At 59.9% G+C, this 21,106-nt stretch overlaps 1 protein-coding gene across 3 annotated transcripts in view; it reads right to left on the reverse strand.

Moving 5' to 3' along the window:
* The window catches only part of AKT2 (AKT serine/threonine kinase 2), a 34,986-nt gene extending 16,903 nt beyond the window's left edge, over nucleotides 1-18,083 (reverse strand). Inside the window, exons 1-2 of one of the 3 annotated variants that reach the window (XM_058674138.1) lie at nucleotides 17,897-18,083; nucleotides 4,009-4,138 (exon numbers count right to left, since the gene is read on the reverse strand). In XM_058674138.1, coding sequence (XP_058530121.1) covers nucleotides 4,009-4,054 — 46 coding nt within the window. In that variant the 5' untranslated portion in view covers nucleotides 4,055-4,138; nucleotides 17,897-18,083. Of the gene's footprint in view, nucleotides 1-4,008; nucleotides 4,139-4,855; nucleotides 4,997-5,025; nucleotides 5,151-17,896 lie in introns of those variants that run through there. The other 2 variants (XM_058674140.1, XM_058674139.1) reach the window with 2 other exon arrangements.
* Nucleotides 18,084-21,106: the final 3,023 nt, after the last annotated feature.

Below are 21,106 nucleotides of genomic sequence, written 5' to 3' on the forward strand. Positions count from 1 at the left end.
CGACTGCACCTGGACCACAGCAGAGGATGCCCCGATGCCACAGCCCTGCCACCCTCATGGGAGGCCTGGACAGAGTGCTAGGCTCCTGGTTTCAGCCAATGGAAGATCTGAGTGTGTGTGAGAGACAGAGAGAAGCTCTGCTTTTCAAATAAATCTTTTAAAAAAAAAATTTTTTTTTTTGGGGGCTCGGCAGCGTGGCCTAGTGGCTAAGGTCCTTGCCTTGATCCCATATGGCCGCTGGTTTTAATCCCGGCAGGTCCACTTCCTCTCTATCTCTCCTCCTCTAAGTATATCTGACTTTGGAATAAAAATAAAATAAATCTTTAAAAAAAATTTTTTTTTAATCAAGATGGATATGGCAAGAATGAAATACTAGCCTACAGTGGAGCACAGCATAGATGCTCAATAAAAACCCCTGGTCGCCAGCAGGCTCTGGGCACACAGGGAATCCAGAAGGTGGGAGGGCAAGGCGGGCTCAGGGCCGCATTCGCTGCACCGCCCGGGAAGTCACTTTGCTCATCAGGGTCCCTGTGTCTTCCAGAGGTGCCAGTGAACATTGCTGAGGATGGGGCCCCTGAGGGAATCACCTGGGCCTGTGCTCAGATCTGCCCTTGGGTCGTACAGCATTGAACTTGCTAAGCTCTTTCTAGCGGAGGCACTGAATAATGCCACTCAGGTATAGGTCAGATTCCACAGCACAGGAAAGGGTTACACGTCATGACCGAGTGAAGCTTCTTCCAGGAATGCAAGGATGGCTCAGGACACACGTCAGTCAGTGTAAACCCACACACTGTGCTCACAGGAGGCTTTGCAGAAGTGAAAAGCCATTCCTCTGAATCATTCAGAATTACAAGGCACCCCTCAAGAGTGCAAACAGGATGAAAAAAGAGCAAAGTTTAAATATTTGCACTTGGCAATTCCAAAACTTACTTCAAAGTGATAGTAATAAAAAGGGTGTGATTATCACAATAAATGTGCAGACCAATGAAAGAGAGCTCAGAATCAAAACCTAAACCCAAACATCCACGGTCAGTGGGTGCTCCAGGGGGCCGGCACTGTAAGACGGCAGGTTAAGCTGCCAATTGCCACGTCAGGAGGATGTGAGGTTGAGTCCCCACTGTTCCACTTACAATCCAGTTCCCTGAAAATGTACCCAGGAAGTCAGTGGAGAATGGCAGGGTCTGCACCCTTGGACCTCTGCAGGAGGCCCAGACGGAGTTCCAGGCTCCTGGCCCAGGCCTGCCTGTTGCAGCCATTTGGGGAGCAAATCAACAAAGGGCAGATGTGTGTGTATAAAATTCCCCTTCGCATAATATGTCTTTCAAAATTTTTTTAACTGTTTAGAACAACTCAACAACAAAGGACAAATAGCCTAATTAAAAATGGACCAGGGAGGCCAACACACATTTCTCCAACAGCAATAAGCATGTGATGAGACTGCTATGTTACAAGTCATCACACCAGTGTCAACACATCAACACCAAGAGGAGGCGCCCTTCCTCTGCCCTGGGGCTGCCAGGAGAGCAACAAAAAACAAAAGTTGACCACAAGTGCTCCCAAGGGGGCGAAGGGACCCTGCAGCAGTTCTGGAAAGAGCCCAATGTGGTGCCGCCACGATGCCAAGCTTGGCCCGGCCACAGTTAACGCAACATACATACAGAGGGCAAATACAGGAGTGGGGAATACAGGTGATGATCACACACAGTGTCAAATCGTAAACAGAGATAACAGCAGTTCCACTCCTCAACACAGCAGGAAGAGCAGCCAGCCCGCAGCAGCACGGCCCAAACTAGCCAAAGGGCCTGGGACTCCCAGGTGAGCGATGATCACCATGTGACAGATAGCCAGGGGACCAGCTGGCTGTAACAGGAAATGAGGTGTAGACACCTGCTACCTCCCGGAAGCGCTGGAGCACATCTGTGCAAGGAGCCCGCACATGAGGGCACCTTGCACAGGGCCAGTGACAGGGACTTGAAGCAGGAAGCAGACGGGCAGCTGCCAGAGGCTGGGAGGCCCCACAGTTTGGACTGCTGAACGGGTACAAAGTTTTCTCTGGGGTGATGGAAAGGTCTTGGAACCGGACAGTGGGGGCGGTTGCATAACTCAGCAAACATATGAAAGGCCACTGAATTGTACAATTTAAAATGGCCAGCTTCAGGCTCAGCAAGGTCGGTTCCAGTTTTCTTAAAAAGAGAACAACTAGGACATCTCATCTTTGCTACTGGAAGCCTGGGGGTGGGCAGTCTGCTGGAGTGGGAGAGCATAGCTAGGCAAGGAGGGGTTCATCTGTTACTTTGTAACAGGAAAGAAGGTGAACAAAGGAAGAAAAAACATCCTCACAGCTTCCTCCCGCTTACAGACAAAACTGAGGCACAGGCAGGTAGGTGCCAAGGCTTGGCAAGGCTCCCAGCTGTCACCGGAGAGGCACAGCCCGGAGCCCGTGCTTGGCCACTACTTTGCCCATCTCCACGCTGGCCACAAAGGCCTTGACGGGGCTGGTGGGTGTGGGAGTGGTGAATGGGGTGAGCCAACGCTCAGTCACCCATGTGTGGCAGGAAGGAGGATGATGGTCACCCTGGCCAGGCCTTGAGAGCACTGGTTCAGGAGTCTGTTCTGCCACTTCCTGCAACCGCCTCTGCTTTCCAGTCCACACGATGGTATCTGCCCCACAGGGCAGGACTGGAGCCTTGGGCCTGCCCACAGCAAAGCCCAGGGCTGTTTCGGAAACTGGGATTGCTGTTCTTTTAACCAGCAGAGGGGGAAGAGAGGGTGCAGGTGGCAAAGGCAGGGGCAGTTGGTAGGGCCTACAGCCGCTAGCTACGACTCAAACAACAAGCACATGGGGGTGTCACTGGTGGACCTCCAGAGGCAGCTGTGTCCACACTGGGCCATCCCAGCAGCCAGGGAGAACCTGTGTGGAACACACATGGAGACAGCAAGGCCCCAAGGGAGAACAAGACCCATGCAAAGCCATCAGCCGAATCCAGAAACAAATCCCCCACCCCCACTGTTCTCCAGCCACTTTTGCCGCTCCTCCCACCCAGACCCAGATCCCAGCACATGCCATGCGTGCAGCCACACTCCCAATCTCTCAGGCAACAGGTGCTCCTGAACCCCAAGGGCGGAGCCATGCACTTGCAGAGGCAAGGGGTCGACGCAGGGACTGAGCACCCTGTCCCTAGGCTGCTGACCAGCGTGACCACTGTGAAACCAAGGCCTTAAGAGAGCAGACAGCCCTAGCTCACACACACCAAGACGGAGTGGCAGAGCAGGGGCTAAACCCTGCCAGGGCTTGGCAAACTCTAACTGTAGCCTCCAGCTCAGGGTTCAAGCTCAGGCTGGGGCCAGGGCACAGTGGGGAAGGAGTGCCCCTGCTTAGCCTAGTAGCCCAGGCAGCGGCCTCTGTCCCCTGGGGCTGCTCAGGAGGGATGGTGGGCTTATCTCCCCGCCCCCAGAGCCCCATGAGCACCTCCGCCTCCTGCAAGGCCTGCTCACTGGCTCAGGGCTCCCTGCTGCCCCTGCTGTGAACCAAGGTGCTCACTCCCAATGCCCTCGTGCTATTTGGGAGCTTCCTGCTCACGGATGCACTCCCATTACTCTCCCATTCCTCTGCCACCACCACGGGACTGTCTGCCCAGGAGCTGTCTGCACCTTGAGACCAGAGTGGGGAGACAGGGTGCTGGCCCGCTGGGCTCTCTGCTGCCTTCCCCTACCCCCTCATGCTCACCTCGACCAGGCCCGCAGATGCTAGAGAGACTGCAACACGCACAGCAGCTGCCGGCCGACCCTGGCCCTCCCTGGCGTGCCTCACCTCCTCCAGGGCTGTCGCCAAGACATTCTCAGAGTGGCCGCCCAGCCCAGCCCCTGGACTCCCACAGCTCCTCCTTGTCACAGCAGTAGCAGCACCACAGGGGTCACCTGCCTGCTTCTTGGCCATCAGTCCCTGATGCCCAGGGCAATGTGGGCCCCATGGAGGACTATGCCCTGTGGGTGGAAGTGGGTCCTTACCGCGCTTGTGCAGCCAACCCTCCTTGATGACAGACACCTCGTTCATGGCGGCAGCGTGGCCCGCTGTCACCTCGCTTGGCGCAGCTCAGGGCAGCAGGACATACAGGAGGCACTGTGAACAGAGCCCAATCTGCAAGATAAGAGAGGGGCCAGTCACGAGGGAGAACCTGAGGTCAGGCCTGGATCCTGGCTTTGAGGCCTTGCCTTGCCTGTGAGGCCCCAGGTGGGCCAAGGAAGATGCTGGAGACCAGGCCTCAGGGCCCTGTCGGACGGGGAATGTCACCCCTGTGCCCAGGGACTCCAGTGTGGGGCAGCAGAGCTTCCTGGCCTCTGGACGGTGAAGTGGGCCCCTCCACCACATCCTCATCCCACTGCCTGAGTGCCACAAGGTGGCTGTGGTGCCACCCTTGCGTCATGTCATGCCCCACAGCTGAGGTGACCCAGGATGAATTGGACAGGTCCAGGCACCTTAGCAGCAGGCAAGATCACCAGCATGTGATGACCCATACCCCATACATGCCCCTCACACTCCACACATAACCTCATACCCCCTCACACACAGCCCTCATTGAGCACACACAGCCCCCTCCCGTGCTCCACACCTCATATCCCACACACAACCTTTCTCACATCCTATACACTTCCACACCTCACAGGTGCTCTCACTCTCTTTTCCAAACCACATAGCCACCCATCTGTCACCCTCAGCAAGCCAAGTACCCCTTTACTTCCCCTCCCCTGGTCAGCCCCCAAGACCCTTTCAGGCTTCCCCCACCCCCTGCCCCCAGATGATGGAAGAAAAACAGGTCTGGGACACTCCAGGACCCTGAATGCGCAAGTAACCTACTGCGTATGTCCAGGGGACTCGGCCAGGCCCTGGTCCCTTCCCTGGGACCTCCGCTCTGTCCTCAGGGATGAGCAGCCGACAGACTGACAGACGCCAAGGCCGCTACTTGATCTCAAGTTCCCAGAACAGAAGAGAGAAGGGCGCGAGGCGGCTGCCAGCTGGGCCCCTACCTGGAGCAGGGGCCCTGGAAGGGGGCCCTGGCACCCTGCTCCACTGCCCGCCCTGCTAGGCGCCTCGTGCCTTCCCGGGCCCTGGGGTTATTTACGGACAGCAGGTCAGGAGCTCGGGCGGTCCCCCGGAGAAGCGGCAACTGGTTCTAGCGACACCGTGGGCACTGGCTTTCACTGGTGCCCCAGGAGAGCTGGTGGGCCGGACACACTACTGCCTGGCATGTGACTGGTGGCAGGCTGCCCAGACAGGCAGAAGGAAGGGAGGTGAAGTGGGAAGATGGGGGAGGCAGGATGGACAGGACAGGGAGGGCCGCGTGGGTGGAATGGGGGCAGGGTCACGTGTGGACTCTGAAGTCCCCAGGCAATATGCGGAGCCAGGTGTGGCAGCTGACCCAACACCCACACCCCCAGATAGCTGACCCCCTGGTGCCTGCCCACCTCTCCTGACCCGGGGCCAGTGGGCTCCCGTCCCCTCCCCCACCCATGTTCTCTATTCAGCAGGTGCAACCCTCTTCCGTCCCTGTGCAAAGCCCCTCGGGGTTCAAGGCCCTGCAGGAGCTGCCTGGCAGCCCTTCCCCACTACAGCAGCCCGGGCCTCCCACAGTCCCGCCCCCACAGTCAGCACCCACCTCCATCAGAAGGGGACCCTCTCCCTCTCTGCTCAGACCCACAGCGCACAGCAGGCATCATTCCTCTTCCATCTGCCCTCCCCGCTCCCACCTTCCTCTCCAACCCCTGGGCCCTCCATGGTCCCCCTTCCCGCTCAAGATCTCAGCTATGCCTCCTCCCAGAAGCTTTTCTGGTTGCAAGCTACACACCTGCAGCACCGGTGACGGGAGGAGCTGCCGAACACGCTGCAAACGAATGTGGGAAGACACTTGCCAATTCTGCTCCTGAGCGTATCCTCAGCCAGACACTGTCTTGAGGGCAGAAGACATGGCACGCCCAGGGCCCCAACTTCCTGGGGCTCACATTCCAGCAGCGAAGCAAAACACCATGCAGAATACACACAGGACGACAATGCGTGGTGAGAAGAGCAACAAGCAGAGTACACTGGGAGTGACCTGCTACAGGCTGTGAGGGCAGACACGTGGCACGACCCAGGGCACACTCGCAGGGAAAAGCATTTCGAGCAGGGAACAGCAATGGCAAAGACTCTGAGTCCAGAAGGGGCTGGGCAAGTGTGGGTGCCACTTGGAGCTGAGGCTGGGAGACTGGGGAGCCCTGGCCCAATCCTGAACTAAGAGTTGAGCTCAGGGCAGGCTAGCCTTGCCAAAGGTGGAGGGGGAAACCTAGGGCTCCAAAGGAAGGGCAGACAGCTGTGGAGGCAACCGTGCCCAGCTTAGCTCCCCTCCCTCACTGGCCCCGCGACATCACCTCTCGAGGCCCTGGGGACTCAGTGGTACCAGGCTACGGGCCACTGTGAGCACAGGGCTTGTCTTACACTCTGGGGCCTAGGAAACACCCTGCAGCAGCTGCCAAGCAGGAGAGTGGTGAGAGCAGCCAGGTATGGCCGAAGGGGGTGTTCAGAACGCTGGAACCCTAGGGCCATGGCCAGCTGGGTGGCCTTTTCATAGTGCTCCCAACCACCCTGGCAAAGGAAAGGCCACAGGCTGGGGGCAGGAGGGGCAGCGGGGCATTTACCTTGGGTCCCCGGGCATGAAGCGGCGGTGGCCCTGGCCACTGCTCCACACCCAGAGCCCCTCTGCACAGTCTCCTTTCAGAGACTAGGAAGCGAGAGTGGGGGAGAAACTGGAAGATCCCCACACCCCGCCCCCACCCCGTCCCCACCCCATCCTCCCACTGAGGGCGGTGCCTCGGCCGAGGTGTCCATGACGCAGGCCAGCAGTGATGAAACAGGCACCATAGCCAAAGGCCGGCCAGCTCACTAGGGAGCAGCACGCAGGGCCTGCCAGCCCCCTCCCCGCTCTCCACTCCCCAGGGAAGCCAGGCTGGGGCTCTGCTGAGAGCCCGGGCAAGAGCTGCAGCTGTTGGCTAGATTCAAGCCAGCAGCGTGGCAAAGTGCACACAGCCAGAGTGTCTCTCACACACAATCCCATTAGCTGTGAGCAAGTGTAAATTAAAACCAACCGTCTCCCAGGAAGGCCTGCGACCAAGAAAGCTATCGCCAAGCATCTGCAAGGGGGTCGCCAACTCTCATTCACGGTGGAAAATGACTTGGCAGGAGACATGAAAGCTCCGCCTGTGCCTGCCCTACCTCCCAGCAGTTCCCTGGCTCCCGGATGGCCAGCAGCCCCATGCTCACCACAGACACACACCCGTGGGGACACAGCAGCCGCGGCCACTGCAAGCCCCCAGGGCAGAAGGACCAGAAGGACCAGTCAACAAACTGCAGAAGCTGCACAGTGGAGCTACTCCAGGCAAAGCAAGCGCTCACTTGCCAGCCCCAAGCACAGCCCAGGCTACAGCAGCCTGGGGGGGGTGGGTAGGCCCAGCAGGCTTCAGATGGCCCCCATCAGGGGGTTGCCTTTCTCACCCCACAGAGTTGGGAGCCAGGCATGAGGAGGGCAGCAGAGGAGGGGAAGGGCTTCCAGGCGCTGCCCCTACCTGGTAGGAATTCCTCAGCTACTTGCTGCTATACTCTGCAAGGGAATGTGTATTAAACGCTACTTTCCCGTATATTGTAGTGCCCAAAAGTTATTTGGGGACCCAGATGACTCCGGGCTGCTCCCTCCCTAGGATTCCTCTCAAGAAGGCAGGGTCAGTCCCCCTTGAAGATGCAACCTGCACCCCAGGAAGGGATGGGGCCCGCAGCTGCCAGCCCTGTAGGCACAGAAGGTCAGCAGGGAGTGTGGGGACACGTGTGAGGGAAGGGTTCTGGGGTGCTGACGGCACTGGGGAGGTTTTACTGCCTCTGCCCAGTGCTCACTTGACGTCTCTCTACTAGAACAGGTGTTCCATCTGCCCGGGAGCAGCGCCGAGAGTGAGGCGCCCAAAGAGACCACCCCCACTCCCGACTCCAGTTGCTCTGGCGCTGAGCCAGGTGCTGGAGAAGCCATTTGTGTAAAGGCCAAGGTGAGGTGTGGCCTGAACTGGTGGCACAGGGGCATGGGGGTGGGGGTGATTCAGGGACCCAGGCCTTTCAGGCTTTGGTCTGCTCACCTATAGCAGGAAAGTGGGGAAGCTAAGCTCTGGCCTGGCCTGGCCCAGTGGCCACTTTGAGTGACAGCATACCCTTGTCCACCTTGAGAAGTAGCCCCTATGGGAGCACCCGGCTGGAGGCCTGTGCCCCCCACCTCCTCCTCTAGGTGTGCTTGGCTCAGGCAGAGCCCTAGGAGTCCCCATGTGGAAACCTGGGGTCCCAGCCCTGTTCTTCTCAAATCCCGTTCACGTGTCACTTTCCTAGCCTTCCTCTGTAGGCCCTCCCCCACCACTGCTGCCTGTGTGTGCCTACTCACCAGCTTGCTGCCCACGAATCCCGCCAGTGATGCCAGGAGTCAGGGCAGGGACCCTGTACAGAGCTCCACAGCCCAGCTCAATGGCTCAATGGCTAAATTATCACTTGCTAGCACCAGGATCCCATATGGGTGCTGGTTTGTGTCCTGGTGGCCCCACTTCCCATCTAGCTCCCTGCTTGTGGTCTGGGGAAGCAGTGGAGGACGGCCCAAAGCCTTTGGACCCTGCACCCACCTGGGAGATTCAAAACAAGCTCCTGGCTCCTAAATTCAGATCGCCTCAGCTTTGACCACTGTGGCCATTTGGGGTGTGTACCAGTGGTTGGAAGATCTTTCTGTCTTTCCTTCTCCTTGTGAATCTGCCTTTCCAATAAGAATAAATAAATTACAAAAAAACCTCTGCACATGTGTGAACACTGCGGGACGGTGGGTTAAACCTCCTAGCGGGCACTAGGACCCTGGCACCCAGGTGGGAGACCTAGATGCACTCCCGGCTTTGGCTTGGCCCGGCCCCAGCTGTTGTAGGCATTTGGGGAGTGAACAAGCAGACTGAAGATGATTCTCTCTTTCAACACTAAAAACATAAAAACTGCAGAACAAACAAGTGCAGAGAGAAGCCTCGTGCCCGGAACAAGCTCAACATGAGCTCAGAGCCTTTGCTTGCCGGGTGCTTTTTCACTCCCTCCCTGAGCTGGGTGTGAAAGCCAGACAGCACAGATGGGACACAGGAGGCAGGTGGTGAGGGAGGCAGAGCGCCATGCCTCCTTGGGCTGGGGGGCCCCAGGGAGCTCTGATCACACCTCACCAGACCTTACCACCCCAGGAGGACTTGCTCGGGAAAGCCATTCAAGGACGACTCCCCTGACAGGCAGCGTCAGTGCTCAGCACTGCGGGAATGGGATCCTGTGGGGAGATGGGGATGGGGTATTGGGCCTAATGGGTAGCATGCCTGAGCACTGCACTCGCCTGCCAGGGTTCAAGACCCCAGCTGCCTGGCTAACGGCGAACCTGGGCAGTGTGGACAGCTGAACTCCCTGGGTTCCTGCCACCCACAAGGGAGGCCTGGACTGGACTTCTAGCTTCAGCCCCAGTCTGGGGTTGCTGGCAGCAAGTGGGAGGCCAGCCAGCCAGCCAAGGAAACTTTTTCTGTGTGTATCTATTAAGAAACAAAGAGTGGGCAACAACTCCCTTCTGGCCGCCCTTTCATCAACGTGTTGCCCTGTCCACAGCATCTCTCCCAGCCTCCGGCCTTCCTCCCCGGGCTGTGACGATCACAACATGCCAGCGGCACAACCTCCCCTGCAGGAGCCTTGCCTGACTATGCACACCTGGCCCTGCCTCTGCACTGCCTGCAGCCTGCCACTAAGAGGGAAAATCCCATGACTAGTACAAAGCCATGTGCCTGGCACCCATGACGGGCCTATGAACCCCCGCCAGCTCCACCTGACTATGGAGACCGAAGCGCAGCATGAGCCACCTGGCCAGCCGGAAGTGCAGACGGGGACATGGCCTAAGCAGCCTGGCCTCACCACCCCGCAGGCCTCAGTTCCCTTCCCATGTGTAGGCAAGGGTTCAGCACACCCCACCCCACAGACGGGATCCAACCACTTAAGAAAACACCACGCAACCTCCAAAGCATGGAATACCACCTTCATCACGCGGCAGCTTCTGTGACACAAACCTGCACACAGCGCCACCTATGTCCACAGCCTAAGACAGAAAGCACCTGCCAATTCATCAAGAGCCACAGCAGCATGGAATCCAGGGTGTCCCTCCAGGGCAAGCGGGGCAGGTGCGCAGCTGTCACAGGCATAGGAAAACAGGGGACGGGGGGTGGGGGCGTGGGGGGTGCCGAGCACTAACAGGGGACTGGGGGGTGGGGATGCCCAGCACTAACAGGGGACTGGGGGTGGGGGTGCCGAACACTAACAGGGGACTGGGGGTGAGGGCGTGGGGGGTGCAGAGTACTAACAGGGGACTGGGGTGGGGGTGCGCAGCACTAACAGAGGACTGGGGGTGAGGGCGTGGGGGGTGCCCAGCACTAACAGGGGACTGGGGGTGGGGGCGTGGGAGGCACAGAGCACTAACAGGCATGGGAAGCTAGGCAGCCTCAGCACCTGGACACCCGAGTTTCCTTGTCACCTGTGTCCCAGGCAAGTCGCTGTCCTGTTTCCTGCTCCACAGGTTAGGGACAGTGAGAGGATGCCCCCCACCCCACCAAGGCTTCAGAGGCCCAAATGAGGGGGCACATCCACAAAGGCCCCCAGAAAGAGCCTGCCCGGGCCAGCTGTGCAGTGCTGCAGGTGCACCATGTCCCACACAGGGTATTTCTGAACGCATCCAATTGTACCGACTCCGCCCTGGCGGGAAGGGAAGACAGAGGCACTCACTCTCACTCGCCACACGCCCCCCCCTCATCTGTCTCCTAGCAGTGGGAGGGACTGGTGGCAGCGTGGAGATGAGGGTGGTTGCCCAAGAAACAGGGACAAGAATGAGGGATTCCTTCTCCTCACTGTCACCCTGCACAGGCTGAGCCCCTTGGGTAGCACCCACAGAAAGCACACCAGCCATCCCAGGTGGCTGGCCAGGGGCTGCACACACAGCTCTCTCCCCTGCATGCCCAGGGATTGGGCCCCACCTACCTCAGCCCTGTCCACCTCACACCCTCTGCAGTCAGCTCACCTTCTCCCAGGCCCCCAGCATGCCTGCTCTCTCACCCCAGGGCTGCTACAGGGGCTGGTCCCACTGGCCAGCTCATTGCTGGCTGTCTTCACTTGCAAATCCTCACCTCCACTGCCCAACTCCCTGGGCACTGCAGCCTCCACGCCAGCCTGGCAGCTCTACTCAGCAGGGACCAAGCCCGCATCCACAGTTCCCTGCCTGCCCCCCGCAGCCCAGGGCTGCACGCTGAGTATGAACCAGCCCCAGCCTTGGTGCTCAGAGTTCTGCTGGGCAAGGGGGAACCAAGCAGCCCACGCCTACTATACTACAAAGACAGCAATGACTTGTCCACAGGGCTCAGGCGCAAAGGGTGGGCAGCAGTGACCAGAAGTAAACGCTGTGCTGCTGGGTGGCAGGAGCACAAGTAGTAAAATAAACAAATAAGCCAAGGACAGAGCCACAGATGAGGGGAGGATTGTCAGAGAGAAGGAAACTCAAGCCAACACCTGAAAAAGAGCCCTGTGGGAGCTCTCCCAGGGGCTGTGGGGACCCAGGGAGACAGAAGGTCTCCAACTTGGGTAGCCACCATCAGGGCAGTTACTCTTAGCTGGGGTGAAGCAGGGAGGCCGGCGGCAGGGCGGTGTGGGGCTGGGGTCCTTTGGGAGGCAGTGTCAGCAACAGCTCTCAGCTCCTAGTCCAACACTGACACAAGCTGACCCGGTGCGGTTTACGCATCCCCAAAGAGAATTTCTTGCACATACCAGGGTTGTCATGGGGACTCAGGGAGATGCGCCCACACTTGCCAGGGCAGCAATCACAGAAACATTAACTCCTAAATCGAAGCCACCCTGGGGTAGCATGAGCCACCAGGCCTGGGGAAAAATCAGCTGGAAGGCTGGCGCAGTATGACCTCTCTGAACACATCCACTGTTGGACAATCACCAACAAGTGGCCGCCTCAGTGCTCCCCACAGCTGAGAGGCTAGGCCCAGGGGCCATCTCAGAGCGCAGCAAGATCCACTCCCACCCCTCGCTCTCCTGGGCCAGCTGTCGCACACAGGGCCTTCCTTGGGGGCACCAAGCCTGGACTCCTTGCCGTAGCCACCCTCCTTTGCCCTCCACCCCCCAGCCTTAGCCAGGGCCAGCTCTGGGGCACCTACCCCCAGGGCTTTCTGACTCAGGGCTGTACCCTGCACTGCACCCTCTCCCCTCTGCCCGGCACTGCCCTCCATGAGCCTCCAGCCAAGGCCAGTTCCATGGCTGTGCCCAGCACCAAGCAGGCAGATGCCTGGTGCCCAGGGACTACCCATGGAACATGGCAAAGACTCACTGGCACTATCTGGGGGTGGAACGGAACACAGGAACAGCCCAAGACAGCCAAGGGCTGGCTCCAGGAATCTGACTAAGGCAGGGCAGTGGAGGGCGGGGAAAGAGTGCCTCCCCCCTCACTGCTCCCCACCTCTGGGAAAAGGAAGACCCAAGGCCAGAGTTCCAGGGACACTAGGGGTGGACAGACACAGCCAACCCCAGCCCTGAACAGGCATGGGAAGGGGTCCCCTCTGTTTGGGAGCAGAGAACACACCACGGTAATACAGCCCCCATCACACCCCACCCTGTCTGAAAGAGGCAGACTCAAGCCCAAACAGAGCTGAGGTTGTTTCTGATGGGTCACTCCCAAACCCCTCGACTCCAGGCAAAGGCAGTAACATCTTGTGCCTCAATTTCCTCACCTGTGAAACGGGACGCTCCAGGACGCCAGGAAAGGGGCCGTCAGACTCCGAGCCGGCTCGGCCACAGCACCATGTCCAGGAAGTGCGTGGTGCCCCAGCCTTGCAGGCTGGGGCGTGTGGGGGGCACGGCCCGACCCCTCCTCCCATCCTGCCCCTCCTGGCACAGCCCTTAGCCTCCCCTTCCCTGAGCCCCAGCCTCACACTCCCTCCCTCTTCTCACAGGCCCATCTCCCTGAGCACAGGCACACCAGAGAGAGAGGCAGTGAGGCCCTCCCCCTCACGGCTGTCCCCCACCCAGGTCACGGAGCAATCTAGGTGGGGTGAGGCCGAAGGCAGCGGCCATGCCAGTATGGCCAGGAGCAGGCAGACGAGGTAGAAAGCTGAGCAAGGCTTGGGTTTGCGGCCTCACCCTTAGAAGCAACATCTGCAGACGGGTTCCCGGGCGGCGGGGCTCCAGGGGCTGCCTGTGGGGGCTCAGCTGCACAGCCTCCCTTGGCTGTCCCACACACTGGGCTCTGCTGAGGGTGCCGAGCTGGCAGTGGGTCCTGCCCCACGGGGCCAGGCCAGATGCTGGCCCATGCCCCTCCCTCCTGGGTCTGCTCCCGGCCAGCTCTCCCCCCCATCAGCTGGGCCTCTCTTGGCTTGGCTGCCTGTCCAGAAGAGCCTGCCACGGAACCACCCCGGCCGCCCAGAGGCCTGTCAGCACAAAGAGCTCCAGGGCTGAAGAGAGGCCCAGCCAGGGCAATTTGGGGTGTTTGTGGAGACCCCAGAGGGCCACTCAATGACCACAGGCACCTGGAAGCATGAATACCAGGCCCCTGTGTGAGATCAGGGTCACCCTCCCTCAAGGCTGCCAAGCAGCTCTGAGCATGCGGGGAGCCTGGAGCTGCACAGCCTGAATTCAGGACTGTCCCCACAGCTCCTTCACCACACTCCAGGCCCTGCCCATGTGCCACCTCCAAAGGGAGGCCCTCCTGGATCACCCAGCTTCCCCACAACTCCTTCCCTGCCCCCATCCCCTGCCATCTGCCAGCACCTGTCTTTACTAGAAAGCCAGCCCAGGAGACCTAGTCTTCCCAGCCCCAGCACAGCGCCGGCCATATCACAGCAGGCCACACACCGGGCGGAAGCAGCCCAGGCACTGGATGGGCTGCGTTCCCAGGCGTGCTTCCTACTGTCACCTGACGTCACCCAGCGAGCCTGCCTGGGGAGTCTCTCACCTGCCCCCTGTGGAGGAAACAGCCTTCGGTCCTAGGGAACCTGGAGTGGGCGGGCACTGCCCTCCAGCTCGGGGAAGCAGGAGATGAGGGAACAGCCTGCCAGGCCTGCTGGCAACCAGCACCCCCCCACACACACACACCCAAACACACACACCAGGCCTGCTTGCAGCCAGCACCCCCCCACACACACACCCCACCAGGATCCGCTGGTAGCCAGCACCCACCCCCAAACACACACACACCATACACACCCCCCTAGGCCTGCTGGCAGCTAGCACTCCCCCCCCAATACACACACACCCTACCACCACCACCACAAACTCAGCACCAACCCTGCCCAGCTGCACTCCCGACCCCTCAATTCCCCTGCCCTGCTGGCCCCTCACTCCCACCACGCAGGCCTCCACTGAGCCTGGCCCTCTCTTGGCATGGCACCTGGGCACCCTGGGCCCTGCCTCTCCGGCTGGGACGGACTTGCTGGGCCCCTCAGGGACCAGCTCCACTCCAGATGTGGAAGCCCTTGGTGAGGTCTCCCAAGTGACCTGAACCCATGGCCCAGCGGCTTGTCCCCAATGCCCTGACCAGCCCCTCCACCCCAACACCCAGCAGGCCACAGCGGTGGCTGAAGGGACCCAGACCCTCCCTTGGCTCCAGGCCTCCCACCTGCACCTCCCAGGGGCCCAAGTGCCAACGAGTGGGGAGACAGGAAGCCTCAATTCAGGATGGGGCTAGGATTTCTTTTTCTTTTTTAAAAAACTTTTTTTTATTAGAAAGGTAGGTCAGATTTAGAGAAGGAAGAGACAGAAAAATCTTTCATCCACTGGTTCACTCCCCAAACAACCGCAATGGCCAGAGCTGAGCTGATCTGAAGCCAGGAGCCAGGAGCTTCTTCCAGGTCTCCCATGTGGGTGCAGGGTCCCAAAGACTTGAGCCATTCTCTACTGCTTTCCCAGGTCAGAAAACAGAGAGATGGATGGGAAGTGAAGCAGCCAGGACCTGAACCAGTGCCAATATGGGATCCTGGTGTTCCCAAGATAGGATTTAGCCACTGAGCCATCATGTCGGGCTTGGGTCTAGGATTTCTTTCTTTTTTTTTTTTTAAAGATTTATTTATTATTATTGGAAAGCCGGATATACCAACAGGAGGAGAGACAGAGAGAAAGATCTTCCATCTGATGATTCACTCCCCAAGTGACCGCAACAGCCGGTGCTGTGCTGATCCGATGCCGGGAACCAGGAACCTCTTCCAGGTCTCCCACGCAGGTGCAGGGTCCCAAGGCTTTGGGCCGTCCTTGACTGCTTTCCCAGGCCACAAGCAGGGAGCTGGCTGGGAAGTGGAGCTGCCGGGATTAGAACCGGCACCCATATGGGATCCCAGCGCGTTCAAGGCAAGGACTTCAGCCGCTAGGCCATGTCACTGGGCCCAAGGGGTCTAGGATTTCTAAATCTCAAGGGGTCAGGGGAAGGAGTGCTGGGTGGTACCCGGTAGGGTGCCCCCACCTCTTTCTGCACATGCTAATGCCACCCTGGCCTCCTGCGTAAGGCAGACAGAACCTTCGGGCTCCTCTTGGAAACAGCTGCAGAGGTGCCCCAGGGGCTCCCCGCTTACCACGGGTGGAGGACTCAGGTTTGGCCAGCAGGCACGCCCGCACAGGGGGGGTTATCATCACTCCCAGACTCCAACCAGGAGCCTGCACAGGGTGGCCATCAGCTCAGAGTCGCTTTCCTGAAACAGCAAACTCCTGCGGGTCGGTCGGGCTGGGCTGGGACACCCCGAGGCGACGGAGGGAAGGGCTTGGAGGAGCTGGGTGCCTGGATCCCGGCACAGGGACATCCCCACTGCAGAGGCCACACCTGTGTGCGTGGGCTACCTCACTGAGCCCACCATCAGCATCACTGGTGAGGGGGCACACAGCTGGGACGTCTCCATGGCTGGACATGCCCACCTCCCAGCAGCTGTGAGGCCCCCACAGCGCAGGCACCCTGGCTCCACCCCAAGGAAACCCTGGGAAGGCCTCCCCATGCCCCACGCTTAGGTGCTCAAAAGTTGGGCCTCAGAGAGCGGCATCAGGGGCTTGCTGACCTGGGTTCAAGCCCCTGAAGCTCCATTCAGATTCTGTACCATACGAGGCCCCCAGGGTCCCAGCGCTGGGTGCTCAGTGAACCCTCGGGACAAGCCCTGCTCCCATCCCCTGTGGCTGAGGCCACGGGTACAGTTCAAGACTCAGCTAGGGTCCAATGTGCCAAAGGCCCCACATGGAACCAAAGCCCAACCACCCTTGGCGATCCACTAGCTCTGGTGACCAGCCACCTGCCAGGACGTGTCTGGAAGGGAGTGGACACACACAGCACCCACCATCTGTGAAGGATGCTGCATGGCACACAGGACGCATGCACATAGCCAGCTGCCACAGCCAGCGCTCCACAAGCTGGCGGGGGACCGTGAGAGGAACAGCCATCATGGAGAGAAGCTCAAGCACCCCCGCGTCCTCACACAGGCTCAGGGGGCTCCCTCTCTCCAGGGGCCATGGCCGCCTGGATGCCCCTCTGACCACCTCGCCAACTCGATTTGGCTTGATCACTCAGGGAAGCCAGCCAGCCCCTCATCCCCAGGGACCTCCAGACCTAGGACAAAGGTTACAGGGCAGGCTGATATCCCGCACTGGCACAGGCAGCCTGGTGACTTGCTTCCAGGGCTGGCTGCTCCCAGCATGTCTCCAGGGGCATACCAAACTGAATCTCCAACGCAGCCTTCATCCCTGGGGCCGGTGGCACCAGAGGCCCCGTGTTTGCACTCCAACACAAATACACACACATACACACACACACCAAGTGCCCTTGAACCCCACAGGACCCCGCTGTGAGGCCCACTGTGAGCGCCGCTCAAGTGGCAAGACAGCAAACACTAGGGATGGCTGGGATGTTGGGACAGGGAGATATGCAGCGCCTCTCCTTCAGGGGATCACAGACGCAGGTCGGCCCCAGACCTGGCCCCTTCACACCCTTGCCAATCAGAGAAAAGTCAGGCCAAGACCAGGTTCTGCCTGCTTCCCAGAGGTGGGGAGCAGGGGTGCAAGGATGCACAGCAGCCCCTCCCCCGTGGGGGGCACGTGCCAATGATTCCCCAGCACAGGCTCGGGCTGAGCCCCCTCCGTGAGGCGTCTCCAAAGCTAGGAACAAGCTGAGAATCTCAGAGCCCCCGGCCATCTGTCCCCTGGGGCATAGCTCCTCAGAAACCAAGCCCAATACCCTCTCCCACAGCACATCCCCACTGCGCACCCCTAACACTACCCCCCTCAACCGCATCACCCACTTCTCCCCACAACCAATCAAAAGCGTCAAACCCCACACCTCAGGTACAGGAGTCCCTCCTCTCCACCGTCCTCCCCGTCCCGGCCCTGGAAGCGTAAACATTACAGCCCTCCGCCTCCTGGACTCCGGGGACCCCGGCGCGCCCACACTCGGGCCAGCCCCCGTTCCCCACGCCTCGGGACGCGTGAAGCAGCAGCCCGTCCCTCTGCCCTCGGGACTTTTACACATCTCCCCGTCAGCCTCCCCTCACGCCAGGCCGTCCCCAAGCTTGGGCCTCGCACGCTCAGGCCGGCTACCCCCGCCCCGAGGTGGTACGGGCCGCCGCCGCCGCCCCCGCCCGTCCCCTCGGGGCTCGCGCCCGCCGCCCGCGCCAGCCGCCCCGCTCGGGGCCGGGAGAGGGGGCTCCGGCACCGTGGCCCCCCTCCCGCCGGGCGTGGGTGGTACGGCCCAGCGCGGCCCCGCGGGGGGCCCGGACGCGACCATCGCCGCGGGAGGGGGGGGACGCTCGGCACACGCGCCGGCGCGCCGCTCACCTGTCACCGGCGGCCGCCCAGCCTCTCCGGCGGGGCGCTGCTCCCGCCCATCGCCACGCTGCGCCGGCTTCTCCGCTCCCTAGTTCGCGAGCCGCGGCGGTGGCAGGAGCGGCGGGTGGCGGCGACGCCTTCTCCCAGCCAGGCCCAACGGCTCGGGCGGCGCAGCCCCCCCGCCCCCTCCCCCCGGCCCCCGCTCCCCGCCCCCTGCCACCCTCCGGCCGGAAATGCCGCCACCAACAGGAACTGACGTACGAAGAGCGGAACAAGATGGGGCTCGGAGATCTCGAACGCGCAAGCGCCGAGGCCGGGAAGGAGGCGGGGTCACGGCTTGGCGCCTGCGTACAAGGAGCGGTTGAGGTCCATGTGGCTCCACAAAGGAGTCGGGATCTGGCAACCGGGCGGAAGAAGGGACGGAGGGACTGGAGTGCGCAGACGCCCCCGCCAGCTCCCCACCCCCCGCCCCGAGGCCGTCCACAGGGAGGGCTTCCCGGCAGCCCCTGCTCCTGATTTACATACACTTTGATCTGCTTTTCCTCCGCTTCGTCGCTCCTCCCGGGGACCCGCGCTCTTAAAGGGCCAGGCCGCGGGAACGACCCCCCGTCCCGGTGCTGGACGCCGCGCGTGGGCACGGGGGGCGCGGCCAGGCTGTTGGGGTGTGGACCCTGAACGGGTTTTTTTTTTTAGCAGTAAATGGATGCTGCTGGACGGAATTTAGCAGTAATTGGATGCTGCTGGGTGTGGAACTCGTGAAATTCCTCTCGTGGCTTGAGCGGGGCCGTTATCCCTGGCCCCCAGGGTCGCCCTGGTGCAGGCCTCGGGCAGGCTGCGTGGGGACGAGGTGGCCCCTTTTGGACTGGGTTCCCTGGCAAGCAGTTGGAGACCGATGCTGTGGCACAGTTGGTTAACTCACTGCCTGGGATACCCAGACCTCAAGGGGGACACAGGTTCTAGTCCCAGGTGGTCCACTTCTGCTCCAACTCCCTGCCTGCAGCTAGGAAAGCAGGGTTGTGATGGGCCAAGTAGACCTGGACGAAGTTCTTGGCTTCACAGCTGACCCAGGCTTGTCTGTTGGGGCCATTTAGGGGAGTGAAACAGGGGATGGAAGCTCTCCTTCTCCCTCACTCTTTCAAGCAAATCAGTATTAAAAACAACATGGGCCCAGCACGGTGGCCTAGCGGCTAAAGTCTTCGCCTTGAACGGAAGATCTTCCTCTGTCTCTCCTCCTTTCTGTATATCTGACTTTGCAATAAAAGTAAATAAATATTTTAAAAACAACAACAATAAAAACAGGCAGCCTGTGTCCTTAACCCCATCTGTGCTGGAAAACGGAAATCAGGATGCTACTCATGTGTCTGGGCAAGCCCCTTCACTATCCCCCAGTCCCAGGTCTCTTGTGGGGGAGAACACCCCATGATGCCCCCCCTTCCCCTGAGCTGCAGTGGCCACGCACACCCACATAACTTCCTGGGGAGGGGGCCAGGAGCAACCCCTCAGATTCCACGATTCCAGGCCCCTCTGCTGAGCGCCGGGAGGCTTGGACCCCCACAGAGACCCCCTATGCAGCCCAGCGTGGGGCTGCATGGCTGGAAGGCTGCTGGCTGCCTCCAGTAGGGGGGTGGTGGGGACAGTACCCTACTCCTCAGCCTAGTGCCTCATCTTCAGGGAAGGGGAGGGGAGGGGAAGGGGAAAGGCCATGCTGGCTGTGGGTCCTGGAACCCCTGAACCTTGGGACGCCCACTTGCCCTAGCAGAGGGCTGGCTCTGAGTCTGGGCCCCTTGGCTTCCCATGCTGCTACCTGCTGATGCGTGCCCAGGGAAGGCACTTGCATCCCTGCCACCCACATGGGATATACATGGGTTTAGGCTCCTGGCTTTGGCCTGGCCCAGCCCAAGGGGATGTTAGAGATATGTGGGAAGCAAGTCAAGGAATTGAAGACTTTGTCTCTCTTGCTCTGCCTTTCAAATTAAGTGAAACTAAAGAAATACAGCTTTTAGAATTTTATTTATAATGTCTAAAAGCATTGGCCATGTCCTAGATGGACGTTGCAATCATGCATGACCTTTCATTTTTCGGCCTCAAGTCCCGGAGCTGCCCCCAGCTGCTGCTGTGGCGTGCGGAGGCTTCAGGGGCCCCATGGTGCCTTTGGCTGAGCACAGAGAGGTCCCAGGGTCTCTAACAAATGCAGCCATCTTTGCAATGCACCTGGGTCCTGCAGTGGTGGCTCCTCTGGCAGCCACTGGCCCTGAGAAGGCTTCCCGACCTCCACAAGAGCCAAGGCCACCTTACATGTTCCACCTCCCCAAGGGCACAAGTTTGTGGTCACCCCAGGGTTTTTGCACTGGGGCTGTCTTTGAGGACCCCTCACCTGCCTGGTCCCCTCTTGTCAGTTCTGATCTCTTCTCCTTGGGAAATCCTTCCCTGGCCACTCCCAGTTCCTGAGATCTGTGTGCCCCCTCCCAGCAATGGTCCCTAGCACTTGGGTTGGGTGGATTATGCCCGGCTCGATCCCCGCCCGCCTCCGGGCAGCTGGCCCTGGGAGGCAGGGGGGGATGGCTCCAGGGATGGAGTCCCTGTGGCACCCACACAGCACAGAGGATGGAGTTCCCAGCTCTGGCCCTGGCCCCGTCTCAGCCTTTCCAGGGAGTGAACCAGCAGCTCTCTCACGTCCTCTCTGCTTCTCCAATCCTTTTCCGAACACGCGCGTGTGTGCGCACACACACACACACACACTTTAAAATATTTCAATGTGCTTTTTGTTAGGAAGTTTAAAATTCTTCTTAAGGGGCCCGGCACGGTGGCCCAGCAGCTAAGGTCCTCGTCTTACACATGCCAGGATCCCATATGGGCACTGGTTCCAATCCTAGCAGTCCTGCTTCCCATCCAGCGTCCTGCTTGTGGCCTGGGAAAGCAGTCAAGGACGGCCCAAAGCCTTGGGACCTGCACCCGTGTGGGAGACCTGGAAGAAGTTCCTGGCTCCTGGCTTCGGATCAGCACAGCACCAGCTGTTGCGGTCACTTGGGGAGTGAATCATCAGATGGAAGATCTTTCTCTCTGTCTCTCCTCCTGGTTGGTATATCTGACTTTGCAATAAAGATAAGTCTTAAAAATTTTCTTTTTAAGTTGTTATTTGAAAGGCAGACTGACAAGGAGAGAGAGCTAGAGAATGATCTTGTATTTACTGTTTCTCTCCACAGACGACTACAATGGCCT

Source organism: Ochotona princeps, chromosome 16 (genome assembly GCF_030435755.1).
Source record: "Ochotona princeps isolate mOchPri1 chromosome 16, mOchPri1.hap1, whole genome shotgun sequence".
Taxonomy (NCBI): Eukaryota; Metazoa; Chordata; class Mammalia; order Lagomorpha; family Ochotonidae; genus Ochotona; species Ochotona princeps.